Below are 14,010 nucleotides of genomic sequence, written 5' to 3'. Positions count from 1 at the left end.
CATTTTGTATAAAGAAATAGCTTCAGTCTATTCCTGCCCAAATCAACTATCTATGTATTTGAAAGGCTATTTGTTTAAAAGAGAAATTAGATTTTGACCTGAGAGGGTTAAACTAAAATCAGTTAAGTCAAGTTGTAAAGAGAAAGATCAAAGTTTGATGTAAGGGAAAATGTCCTAACAATTAGAACTACCAATTTAAAAGTGCACTGGGCTGCCCTAGAAAGTAGTTAGTTCTTACTTATCAAGTAAAGGCTAAATGATCATAGATCTTAATAGCATTTACCTCCAAGGGTTGTAGAGAGGATCAAATGAGATAATAATTGTAAAGTGCTTAGCACATGGTCAGTGCTATATAAATGTGAGCTGTGCACTATTACATTGTAAAAGAAATTCTTCTTCTTCTTCTTCTTCTTTTTTTTTTTTTTTTTTTTTGTTGTTGTTGTTGTTGTTGTTGTTTGATCAGATGATCCTTGAGGACCTTTCCAAGAGGCTATTTCCTCCACCTTAACTACCTTCCCTTACAATCCCTAATGGGCAAAATCTTAGCTATCCTTCTAGGTCTAGTTTAATTATGCCACTTGCTTAAATAATAAAATGCTGTCAATGTTTGTTGAATGAATAAATCACAGAAACCTGTTTACCTAAAAGTTGTGTGATGACAAGAAATGTTATTTAATGAGATTTTTAAAAATATATTTTAGGGCAACCTAGGTGGCACAGTAGATAGAACACCAGCCCTGAAGTCAGGAGGACCTGAGTTCAAATCTGATCTCAGACACTTAGCACTTCCTAGCTATGTGATCCCGGGCAAGTCACTTAACCCCAATTGCCTCAGCAAAAACAAAAAATATATTTTAGCTTGACTATCAACTTGTTGTGCAGTGTAAAAGGCATAGAAAAATTCTATGACGAACTTGCTAAGTTCCTTTAAATTGAATCAATGAAATACTTTGGTACTTGGTAATTTCAGTGCAATAACAGAACAAATGAGGGTAGCAAAAAATGTTGTAAAATATGTTTCAGGAATAAAGAATGAGAAAAACCAGACTTAGCAGACTACATAGAAACCTCACCCCTATATATAAAATGAACATTTTATTCAAGAAAAAACTGGAAGACACTAGAAATGGACAGCTTTGAATGGCATCACAAAAATAAGATCAATTATATTTTAATTGACAGGAGATTATATTACTGATATTGGATTTATTTATGAGTCAACTGTCTCTACAACCCTTGTTAGAACATTGATCAAAATTAATAAAAGCTAGAAAAAGGAATAAAACTTGGGGGGGGGGATGATATGCAGTTAAAACAATTCTAGCCTTACCTATTTAAATACATTATTTCCTCTTCTTCTCAAATGAATACATACAAAAAGGATATAACCTCTGATGATAACAAATTTTCAAAAACATACTGAATACAAATCTGTCAACATGTCAAGGAGACCTAAAGAATAAAAACAAAAACACAAAAATCCTGAGAAGCGGAAAGATAAATAACTAAAGACAATGCTGGTTTAAAATAAAAAGTTGTCTGTGAAATCTTACAGAGGAGCACTTGGAAGATTATGAGCAATAGTACCCCATAAAACACTGAGAATCATTGGAGAAGACAAATTTAAAGAAAGCAACTTGAGAGATGAACTAAACAATGATTCTGAGTGCATTTAAGGATGAAACTGAAATGACAATAAACAGATGAAAGATGGAAAAGATCTGTAAATATTTTTATAACAAATTGTTTTTGCCACCAGGAACAGTGGAACCACCACAGTCTCAGATATATTTTTAGAGGAAGTGGGAATTGCGTCAATGAGAACTAAGATATGAAAAGCAGCTGAACTAGATCCCAGGATGCACAGAGGAGATCTGTGTTGGAGATGACACAATTTTCATGGCATTGAGGAATTGTTTCCCAGAGTATTTAAAGGAGAGAAAGATATTAGGGATGTGGAAAAAATATCAGATATGATTACAAAAAAGGGAACCAATTGAACATTAACAACTCCTGAACCAAATGCCTACTTTCTTTTTTTTTTATTTTTTATTTTTATTTAATAGCCTTTTATTTACAGGATATATACATGGGTAACTTTACAGCATTAACAATTGCCAAACCTCTTGTTCCAATTTTTCACCTATTACCCCCCCCACCCCCTCCCCTAAATGGCAGGATGACCCGTAGATGTTAAATATATTAAAATATAACTTAGATACACAATAAGTATACATGACCAAAACATTATTTTGCTGTACAAAAAGAATCAGACTCTGAATTATTGTACAATTAGCTTGTGAAGGAAATCAAAGATGCAGGTGTGCATAAATATAGGGATTGGGAATTCAATGTAATGGTTTTTAGTCATCTCCCAGAGTTCTTTTTCTGGGTATAGCTAGTTCAGTTCATTACTGCTCCATTAGAAATGATTTGGTTGATCTCGTTGCTGAGGATGGCCTGATCCATCAGAACTGGTCATCATCTAGTATTGTTGTTGAAGTATATAATGATCTCCTGGTCCTGCTCATTTCACTCAGCATCAGTTCGTGTAAGTCTCTCCAGGCCTTTCTGAAATCATCCTGTTGGTCATTTCTTACAGAACAGTAATATTCCATAATTTTCATATACCACAATTTATTCAGCCATTCTCCAACTGATGGACATCCATTCAGTTTCCAGTTTCTAGCCACTACAAAAAGGGCTGCCACAAACATTCGTGCACATACAGGTCCCTTTCCCTTCTTTATAATCTCTTTGGGATATAATCCCAGTAGTAACTGCTGGATCAAAGGGTATGCACAGTTTGATAACTTTTTGAGCATAGTTCCAAACTACTCTCCAAAATGGTTGGATTCGTTCACAACTCCACCAACAATGAATCAATGTCCCAGTTTTCCCACATCCCCTCCAACAATCATCATTATTTTTTCCTGTCATCTTAGCCAATCTGACAGGTGTGTAGTGGTATCTTAGAGTTGTCTTAATTTGAAATGCCTACTTTCTTATCCATATAACATTTTTATGAGAATAATCTTCACACATATCAAGGGGATCAAGGTTAATTGAAGGGAATAATTAGATTTCTGAAATATCCCACAACTGGCTATGTCTTGGCTACTATATCACAATTTACTGAATGATATACAGTGGTATGATGGAGCAGACTTGTATAGGCTAAATATCAAATTTTTGCTGTCTGCATTTACACCTCAGAAATTGACAGATACTATAAACAGGGGTTTGCTTTTTTTGTTTGTTTTATTGACCATCCATATTAGAAAGTAAGAAAATGTTAACATAGCTAAAAATTAAAAGTATGTCACATACAATTTTTTTGAGAGCAGTTGTTAAACATTTACCAGTGCTTCTCCTGGTTATATGTAATAAAGCTAGGAATGTGGGATGGGTGACTGAAGAATGCTGACCTTGTCTTCTTACCCTTACCATTTATTCTGGTTCTAATTCATTGGCAGTTAAGGAGAGAGATTTTTTAGGAGTGGATAAGAATATCTTATATCTCAGATACTTATTAGCTGGATGACCCTGGGCAAGAAACTTGATTCTGTTTGCCTCAGTTTTCTCATTTGTAAAATGAGCTGGAGAAGGAAATGGCAAATCACTTCAAGAAAACCCCAAATGAAGTCATGAAGAACCTGACATGAATGAAACAAATGAACAATAGTAATTATCTCTCACCTCCATTCTCTTCTCTTCATTCCATGTCAAGATAAGTGAACAAGCATGTGTTAAATGCTTACTGTGTGCCAGCCATTGTTGTAAGCACTGGGAATACAAATACAAGCAAAACCTCTATATAGGAATCTATAATAGATTCCTAATTGGTCTCCCTGCTTCTCATCTATTTCTCTCTCCAATCCAGCCTACGTGCAGTTGCCAAACTGATCTTTCTAAAGCCCAGATCTGATAGTTTCTTTAGGGTAAAATACAAACTATTCTTTGGGACATTCAAAGTGCTTCACAGTCTGCCTTCAGACTACCATCACAGGGTCAAAGAAGAACATATTGTTCTTCTTTATATACTCTTTGTTCTAGGTAAATTTATTTGCTGTTCCCCAACTGTCACATTCCACCTCCCATCTCATCACTGTTGAAACAGATGACCCAAATTCCTGAAATGCACTCATTCCTTAACTTCACCTTCTAGAAACCCGAATTTCCTTCAACCTTGGTTCAAGTGTCACTTCTGCTGAAAGCCTCTCCTGATTTTCTCCAATTGCTAGTGTCTTCCCTTAGATATTACATGGTATATGTTTTCTGTTTACTTTTCTTTACTTATGTGGTTTCCCCCATAAAGGAATGTAAAGGATGGGGGCCTGATTCATTTTTGTCTTTTGTGTCCCCAGAGCTTAGGACTATGCTAGATACATGGTAGGAGTTTAATAAATACTTGTCGAATGAACAAATGAAAGGAGAAGCAGTGTAAAGCATGCTATCAAAGAAATTTATGGGAAAAAAGATTAGTTGTTCACTTAGTTAAAGCAAGTAATAATCAATAGACAGCCCACATATATGTTTTGTTCTATTCTTCCTTGAAGAAGACCAATGACATCATGACTTGTGCATAAATTGGATTTTAGTGAGGCAGAGTTGCTCAGAGTTATCAGCCTCACTTTTTCCTGCAGAGCCATTGAAATCTATTGACAAGACAAAAGTAAAGATGACTGCTGATAGCCCGGGGTGCACTTTGGCCTTTCTAATGAAGGGTCTTTGCATATTTGGTTCTGAGGAAACCAAGAACATGTGAAACAATATGAACAGTTGTACAGGATGGGCAGGCATGCCTCTCTTGTGATCCTTGGGAAGGGGGGCTCAAATGGATTAGAGCACAGATGCACTGGAGTATCAGCGTTTACATAATCAAGGGCAGAAAACTATATCCCTTTATTTTATACATAGTGATCTTCACATTCTGGGAGATGAAGTCATTCTCTCAAAGTCCCCTAAAGAATTAATGGTGAAACCAGCAGTAGAATCCAAGTCTTCTGACTTCTAGCCTACTACATTCTGCTGTTTCTAAGTCAGATAGCATGTATATTTGACTTTGGAGTATACTATGTGATGTCTTTGTAGATTCACCCTCCTCACACACATTATGTTTCTTCTTACTTAGATTAATGTTACTTCCCCTATTGTCCATCTAAGGTAGGTGATAGATAGCCTGAGACCATGAAAAAAGATGGGGCAAAAACAGACTCGGGTCAACAAAAGCACAAAATTGATAATTAATACACAAATAATGCTGAATTTTACAGAATTATAGAATGTTAGAGACCTGGAAGGAAGCTTAGAATTTATTTAGTTCCCTCAAATGAAATAAGTTTCCCAAAGTCACCCAATTAGCTGTGATTAAACTTAGCTCCTTCTGATGTCCCATTTAATATTCTGTCTTATTCTAACCTACTACAAGGTATTCCTCTTTTCACTGGACTAACCAAATGATTCATTGTTTCTGCTGCACACTGATTATAGGCAGTGCAAAATCCTATTATATTATAGTCAACCTTTCATCTATACCACTATAAAGTGGTAGGTCTTTTAGCCAAATGTGATAAATTTACTGGATTATGCTGGAAATCTAGATTTCTGCCTGCAATTATGAACTAATGGTGACTAATATCTCAGGCCTCAAAATAGACAAAAAGAATTGTGGAAAAATTATACTTAATAGTTTTTTTTATAACAATGCTTTTCACTTACCAATGTAAATGACTTAATTTTGCTGTTAAAAACTTCCAAATTATAAGCCATACCATCCAGAATTGTTTGAGGAGCTCACTCATATCAATACATCAGGCACATTAGGTAGGGAAGACCAGGTGTTCCAATGGCTAACATTTTTTTTTAAGTGAATTTTTCCTTCTTGTCAAATTTCCTGTAACTCATCATTTTCAATTAAAAAAAAAAGACCTATGTAGATAAGACTTATCTTTCCTCTTTCCACTGCAGTTGTACCACATAAAGACCACAGAATATAGAGGCCCTGAATTTGAACCTTGCCTCTGCCACTTACTACTTGTGCAAAGTTGGGCAAAGACTCCTAACTCCTCTTGGTTGTCTCAGGTCTAAAATAAAGAGACTGGACTAGACCAGTGGTGTCAAACTCCAATCCTAATTCATATATAAGAATCCCCATGAACCACATATTGACTGTGCTTTGTTGTATTTTGTTTTGTTAAATATTTCCCAATTACATTTTTATCTCATTTGGGCTGTTCTTAGCCATGGATTTGACAGCTTTACAGTACCTCTCAAGTCCTGTCCAGCTCTAAATCTAAAATATTATTACCCCTCCTCAATATTACCTGGAGATACCTTTCTACTAAAGTCGGACAGGACTCCTGCATTGTCCCCAGAACATGTCATCTTTATATGTGTCTTTAAGCTTCTGGCAATGCTGTTCTTTCTCCTTGGGTTACCTACTGCCTTCCTCTCTACCAACCCAAATTCTGCTATCTTTCAGCTCATTTTTGCTTCTCTCATTGATCCTTTTTCCATTTGCAAATTATGGATTTTTATGCGAATAAAGTTTTATCACTTCAACAAGATTATAATCTCCTTGAGAGGAGAGACCTTGTCAAAATCCACATTTGCTCCTCCTCTGTCCCAGAGTTGAACACATACTAGTGGCTTAACACATCTTTGTTGAATTGAATTAAGTTGGAAATGCAAAACACCTGACACTAATCTTCCTGGTTGGTCTCCCTGTGTCAATTGGGCAAACCTGGAACAGATGGCCTTCAAATAAAGCACCCTCTTTGGCTGAAGTCAAAAGCATGTGTAATCTCTTAGGGAATTGTTTTATGTGATTTTTAAAAAGTGGTATGTGCTTTGTCTAAAAAGCCTCAGGGCCCAAGCATAATAATATCATTTTCAACATTACCATGCTTAGGTCAACTCATTTTCTGTTTCTGTTCTTTCTTTAGAGTGGCACACAACCAACTACCAGGACAACCAGGAAAAGAGTAAGTAATGGCTTTTTGGCAGAATTTTTGTAAGGTTTAAAAAAATTTCCAATTGGGAAAGGGAAAGTATATTACTATTTGTACTGTAATTTATTGAGAAAGAATTCTCAGTTTTTCATTAAGAAGGGAAATAAATGGGCAAATTAGAAGCTAAAAATGGAAGTTAAAATTAAAGTACATTTAAGTTAAATTATGAATTTGAAAAAATAAACTGGTGTGCATGATCTGATTTTCTCAATACAAAGTAAACCATTGCATATACCTACTAGAATGATGGGGCTCTTATTAGATCAATAGAAGAAATTTTGGTCTAGGGGCTATTGAATGAATGAATAATGAAATAGGCTCCACCTCCCTAGAGGTTACTGGACACCGTGAGAGCAAACTAGACTATTAAAATCTTCAGAGCCTGACATGGCTATGCCAGTGAATATAGGAGAAGTTCTTAGTGCTCTTGAATCCTTAAGGCAAGGACTCTAGCTGCTTAAAGATGTCATTGTCACCACAAATGAAAGAGGGCCTGAGTCCCAGAGCATAGGGATGCTTCTCCTTGTAGTTTCAATATACACTGCCATTGAGCTCACCGATGGAATATAAAGAAACAAAGGTATCTTTCATCCACACTGATGAGCCCCGCAATGAGGGGCACCTCCCAGCATTAAGGGGTTGCTGACCAGCGGCCTAGAAAATAATGAGGAAGGAAACATGCACAAAAACTGCCTGTTTAAGTGCTCCTGATGTAATCATCTACTTGCACTAGAGAATCAGGTACTAAGAGGGATTGTCACCACTATAAAAATCTGAGGGCCAGCTAGGTGGTGCAGTGGAGAGAGCACCAGCCCTGAAGTCAGGAGGACCTGAGTTCAAATTTGACCTCAGTGTGTACTTAAGTGTATACTTAACACTTCCTAGTGGGTGACCCTGGGCAAGTCACTTAACCCTAGTTGCCTCAGGGGGAAAAAAAAGAAAGTCTATGAAGAGCAGCATGATGCAATAGATAGAGATCATACCTCAAAGTCAGGGAGACAGGTTCAAATTCCGCCTCTGATATAGGTTTTGTGACCCAGTGTTGGTTACAGCCTCTTGGTGACCCAGGTGGCTCCAAGACTAGAAGTTGCAGAATAGGTATTGATCATCGACAGTGGAGAGAATTTTCTTACTAGAGAATTCTCTACCCCAATGAACTCACAAATCTGAACTAAAAATACAAGACTAAGGATATCATTATACTTCACTGGTCCATGATCTCATTGGTTTGGAAACTTATTCCAATAGTACATTTAAGAGTCCACTATGATATTTTCTTGTATCTCCAAAGAGAATTTACTTAATATACTATATAGTCTTCATTTAAGTTATTTAGTTGTGTTGTTGTTTTTGTTATAATACTCCATGAGAAGAGGTGTAGGACTTGGCCTGTTCCCTTCCTTTATATGATTGGCCTAAGTCCTATTCTAACAGCATCTTTTCCAGATGATAGCTTTTCTTGTCATTATTATAATGTAAATCACATACAAGAAATGGTAATATTCTGCAGCTTCTTTATGTTCACCATGAATCTTTCTGTGATCCTTTGGGTTTCCTATAATTTGGGGGTTTTCATAGATTAATATAAAATTCATAATTTTATTAGCCTTTTAAAAATTAAAATTTAGGTAACTTAGAAGTGTTGACATTTGGCAATGACTTGACTCTCTAGGGGAATTAAAGGTCAACAAATGGCTTGCATTTTATCAGTTTTCCTGAAAGTGACAGTTAAGATCTATTTAAAAAGGTAAATAAGTGCATTCATTCCACAAAACTTTGTTGTCTACTAGGCATAAGGTACAGCGCTAGGTGCTGTGGGAAGGTTAAAAAATGAGTAAAATAGTATAATACTTCAAGGAGTGTATGATCTAGTAAGGGAAATAAGATATACATATATAAGATATCAGCAAAGATATATGTATATTTTATTGTTCAGTAAAGTAGATGATTAATCTTGTAAAAATTATAAACTAAGAAATAAGGAGAAGAGAGAATTGCAGTCAGGCAAGGTGACGAAGTTGTAATATTTCACCAAGGCCTTCAGGGATACATAGGATTTTTGGAAGATTATTTCCCAAATATGCAAATGTAGTGTTAACAAAATACCAGCTTTTGTGTAAGGGTAACTTTTCTAGATCATACAGGGCACATGGGACATGTATGAAAGTGGTGGGGAAATTGGATGAAGTGGGTTGGAACCAAATCATGGAGGCTTTTGAATGCATGTCTGAAATTTAGGGACTTTATTTTGTAAACAGTAATGTCACTAAAAGTTTTGAGGACTGGAGAAGAGCTGTGGGTTTTTTTTTTGGGGGGGGGGAACCTGGCAGCATTTTGTAGGATAACTGAAAAGTAAAAATGACTAGAGGAAGGGAGACCACTGGTGGTACCATCACTATAGTGCAGATGTAGGATTGTGAAGGCCTGGCTTAGAGAGGTGGTATGGTGATGGGGTGTGGATGTATTAGAGATGGGCTTATACTGGAAAAGAACATTTAGTCAACACAAAAGAAAAGAGACCTTTGAGAGAAGAAGAGCAAATTGAGCAATAGTATCAAAGAGAAATCTCCCCACAATTGCTACTAGCCTCTTATGTTGCTAGCATCCAAGGGATCAAGGTGTCGTTCCAACTTTACCTCATTCCTACAGTTTAGCCTCATTCCTATTCCATGTCCTACCTCTAATGATTAGGTTAATTAATAACCTAACGATTAATAGGCTAATCATAGCCTATTGGATTAAAATCACCATTGCTTACTAGCCATGTAACCTTACTAGATCTTAATATCTTGATGCTTCAGGTAATTTTTTTTTTCAGTAATGATTTAGTACTTTATTTCCCCCCCATATAAGTGTAAAACCCATTTTTAACATTTGTTTTTAAACTTTTGAGTTCCAAATTCTCTCCTCTCCTCAACCCCTGCCCCCCCCATTGAGAAGGCTAGCAATTTGATATAGGCTACATATGTGTAGTCATGCAAAACATATTCCCTATCAGTCATGTTGAACAAGAAAACATAGACCAAAAAAAAAACCCCACCACAAAATAAAACAAGACCCAAACCCTAAGAAAAATAGAGTAAAAAGTGCTTTGATCTATATTCATTCTCCATCAGTTCTTTATCTGGGAAGGGATAGCATTTTTCATCATAAGTACCAGATAACTTCCTTAAGTCTAAGTTGCAGAACAGTTGCCAGTCAGATGAAGAATTTCCTCTCTAGTTCTCTACACCAATGAAATTTTTGGTCAGGACAAAATATATCTTCCTTCATTATTCCTCTACCACCTAAAATCCTACAATGCTTACTCTACCAGATTGTTGTGAGATTCAAATTCGATAAAGTAGAATGTTTTGCAAATTTAAAACACCATGTAATCTTTGCTAACATTCTCTTCACCCCCCACTGCAGCCTGTTATGTAGAGTTCAATGTTTATTTTGTTATGACTTAAAGAGTCTTAGAGCTGATAATAACTGGAAACTCATCACCTTTCAAAGCACTTGCAGAAATTTAAGGTTTAAAACATATTTTGGAAACAAATCTGTTATCTGATTTAATCTCTACCACAACTCAGTGATCCCCATTTTATAGATAAAAGAAAGTGAAGCTTAGAAATATTAATTCATTTGTCTCTGATCATATTATAAATGTTGGAGGCAAGATTTGAATACAGATTTTCCAAATTCTAAATCCAATAATGTTTACAGTATACTATTCTGACTCTCAAAAAGTTAAAACTTAAAAAAAAGACTATTCAAAATGAATTTAAGATTAATGATTTCTTTTTACATTTACATTGCTTAAATTCAACTTTTTTTTTTCATTATAGTAACTTTTTATTGACAGAATCCATGCCAGGGTAATTTTTTTTTTTTTTTTTTACAACATTATCCCTTGCACTCACTTCTGTTCGGATTTTTCCCTCCCACCCTCCACCCCCTCCCCTAGATGGCAAGCAGTCATCTACATATGTTGAATATGTCCTAGTGTATCCTAGATACAATGTATGTGTGCAGATCCAAACAGTTTTCTTGTTGTACAGGAAGAATTGGATTCAGAAGGTAGAAATAACCCGGGAAGAAAAATAAAAATGCAAACAGTTTACATTCATTTCCCAGTGTTTTTTTTGCCCCTTTGGGTGTAGCTGCTTCTGTCCATCATTGATCAATTGAAACTGAAATTCAACTTCTTATCTAATTTAAGAATCATCATAGGATAGATTCAGAGTTAGACAGGGACGTTAGATGGAGTTGTCCAACTCCATCATTTTTCAGATTGGAGAAAACTGAGTTAAGCTTACAATCTGCCAGCTATATATTTATATTGTAGCATATTTTGGAAATAGAAATTAGAAGTGAAGGCCTGGTTCCAGGCAAGAAAACTCACCAATCACAAGCCCAGGCTGGCTTCCTGTGCTACTGTTCAGGTTTTTAGTGTATACCTTGTTGAGGCAGAATAGTCTGGAAATGGTGAGGTTTGGGTGTGGTTGCATGAAGAAATCTAGAGCCAGAATAGTTCAAGGATTTGCCAAAAATTATACAACTTTTAGTTAGCATCTGAACCCAAAACCTCTGACTCCAAAGTCAACATTTGGCTTCTACTTGAATACTCCATCTAGAGATGGAGAAGTTTCTTCACCACACAACCAACTTTCCTAATTTTAAGAAAGTTCTACTTTATATTGGTACAAAATTTGCTTTCCTATAACTTGTACCCATTCTTCCTAGTTCTGACCTTTAGGGCAACACAGAATAATTTTAGTCTCTCTTCCATATGGTAACACTTCTGATATTTGAATGCAACTAACATATTTCCTAAGTTTTCTCTTGTCCACAAATTGGGGGGTGTTTGTGAGTATATCACAGCTTATTTTTAGCAGCCAATATGAGAACATAAAACTGCCTTTTCTGTTGTACCCTCTAAATTCTTTCCATAACTAATAGACACTTCTGTTAGTTATAGACTCTCCTTGGATCTTCTTTGAGCTACCTTTTTCCTTTGGTTCTCTAGCCTAGTCCAAGTTCCACAAACTCTGCTTTTGTTTTTCTTCTTTTTTTCTTAGTCGTATTCACAATTCCTGCCCAGAGGCCCTCTCTTTCTCTGGCCCCCTGTTGTTCTCCCCCCCCTCCCTTCTTCCATCTTATGTTAAGATACCTCTAGTCTCAGCCAATCCAGGGTCTATACCCTTAGGCTGTATGTATAGTCTGGACTAGAGCTATTCATCATAAAAGGAACCAAACTCTGTAAATAATTTTGACTTTTTATGACTTGCCAACTGGGAAGAATAAAAACTTTCCAGAGAGACTTGAAAACAGATTTGTTAAAAACCAGATACTTACATTTCTTGTGTGCCATGGTGAAAAATCCAAAAAGAGAAAAATGTAGCATTTGGAGCTCCTGGAGAGTGTTCTGTGTCATAGATAGAATCCAGGGTAAGTTTTCCCATCAGGGAAGCTGACCTAATCTTTTATTTTGGCATCATCATTCTTGCATAGTTCCATATGTGTGTGTGTGTGTGTGTGTGTGTACATACATACATATACATATTCTGTATACCTTCTTTCTCTCCATATTTTGGTTCTGGTTTTCACCATGGGGCAGTAATACTTGCCCCTGATTACTTTTCCCTCTGTGTTAAGTAATGCTGACATGCTTTCTCCATTAGAAACTAGGTCTAAAATTCCCTCTTTCCCTTCCCCATTTACCTTCTGTCATGGTACACTTCAAGATCAAAAAGTCAGAAGAACCTGACTTGAGCCCCAGCTCCAAAGCTATGCAATCAGGAAAGTCACTGAACCAATTTTTTTCTTCAACTTCCTCTGTGAAATGGGAACATAATACATTATGTCCCACGGTTGTTTTGAGGAAAACACTTTGTAACCAGGTTAGTATTTTTCTTTCTAATGTATCCTAACTCTGTGGGATTTCTCAACCAAATTATATCATGAAAATAACAATCTTAAATCCCTTTAAGCCAACCTGAATTAAGGCAGCAGATGATTGAAAAGATGGAGCTTTGTAACATTTAGTATAATTGAGAAAAGTTGAATCTGCAAACTATACCCTTTTCTTTTTTATGCCTATAATTTGGGTCCTTACCACTACAAGAACAGAGGTACTGATTAGGTACATATGCGCTTTGTGGTTAGTCCCCCTTTTCAATCATTTATTAGATGTTACTTATATTTATATTTTACCTTAAGAGAAATAGGCTTGGAAGTATGCCTTAAAGAAGTATCATACCTAGACAGAAACTGATGGTTCATTTCTCGATAATTAACTGTTTTCTAACAGCACTTCAATTTTTGTTGTTTAGTTTTGTTGGACAACGGAAATATGAAATGTATAAATCTAGAAACATCTCTGCCAAATGTTCCAACGGGCTCTTTGTACACAATCTGTGGTAGAGCCTTTTGAGCTTGTAAAGGATTAAAAATCCATAGCTGAACACAATATACTTTGACACCAATATTGTCATATCATTAGTCCTCTTCAAGTATGAAGTACAAACAATAACAATAGTGCCTTACTCAATGCTGGATTTATTTTATGGTTTTCTCACTTAAAGTGAATAAGACCTATTTAAACTTTTATTTACTAATTCCGATTCTTCTAATAACTCTGTCTCCAGATGTGTCCTTGCCGTCCCTCATCCCTGAATCTTTCAGGAGGGGGGAAAAAAGGAGAAAGCATTACTCATCTCTTGCTGCTAGATCTAATCATTGTTCAGTTCTTGTGAAGAAAAAGAGTTTTTTGTGAGTTCCTGATCCTCAAATGAGCTAATGGCCATGCTGATTCTTCTTGTAGGATAGAAATAGAAACGATAGAGTAAAGCTCTTGGTTTGAACCTACAAAAGGACAATCAATAACCATGACATCACCCAAGTTCATGATGCTAGGCCTATTTTTACATAATCAAACCAAAACATAATTTATTTGTATGAACTATTGGGTTCTATGTATTTTTACTTCCTCTCTTTTTCCATTCCCATATAA

At 35.9% G+C, this 14,010-nt stretch overlaps 1 protein-coding gene across 1 annotated transcript in view; it reads left to right on the top strand.

The window, feature by feature from the left end:
• DNAI1 (dynein axonemal intermediate chain 1) overlaps nucleotides 1-14,010 on the top strand; it is a 251,702-nt gene that overhangs the window by 33,885 nt on the left and 203,807 nt on the right. Inside the window, exon 2 of the mRNA XM_003761769.4 lies at nucleotides 6,948-6,986. Coding sequence (XP_003761817.1) covers nucleotides 6,948-6,986 — 39 coding nt within the window. The remainder of the gene's footprint in view (nucleotides 1-6,947; nucleotides 6,987-14,010) is intronic.

This window comes from Sarcophilus harrisii, chromosome 1, assembly GCF_902635505.1.
Source record: "Sarcophilus harrisii chromosome 1, mSarHar1.11, whole genome shotgun sequence".
In the NCBI taxonomy this organism is placed as follows: Eukaryota; Metazoa; Chordata; class Mammalia; order Dasyuromorphia; family Dasyuridae; genus Sarcophilus; species Sarcophilus harrisii.
This window is presented reverse-complemented; position numbering and strand designations above follow the sequence as displayed.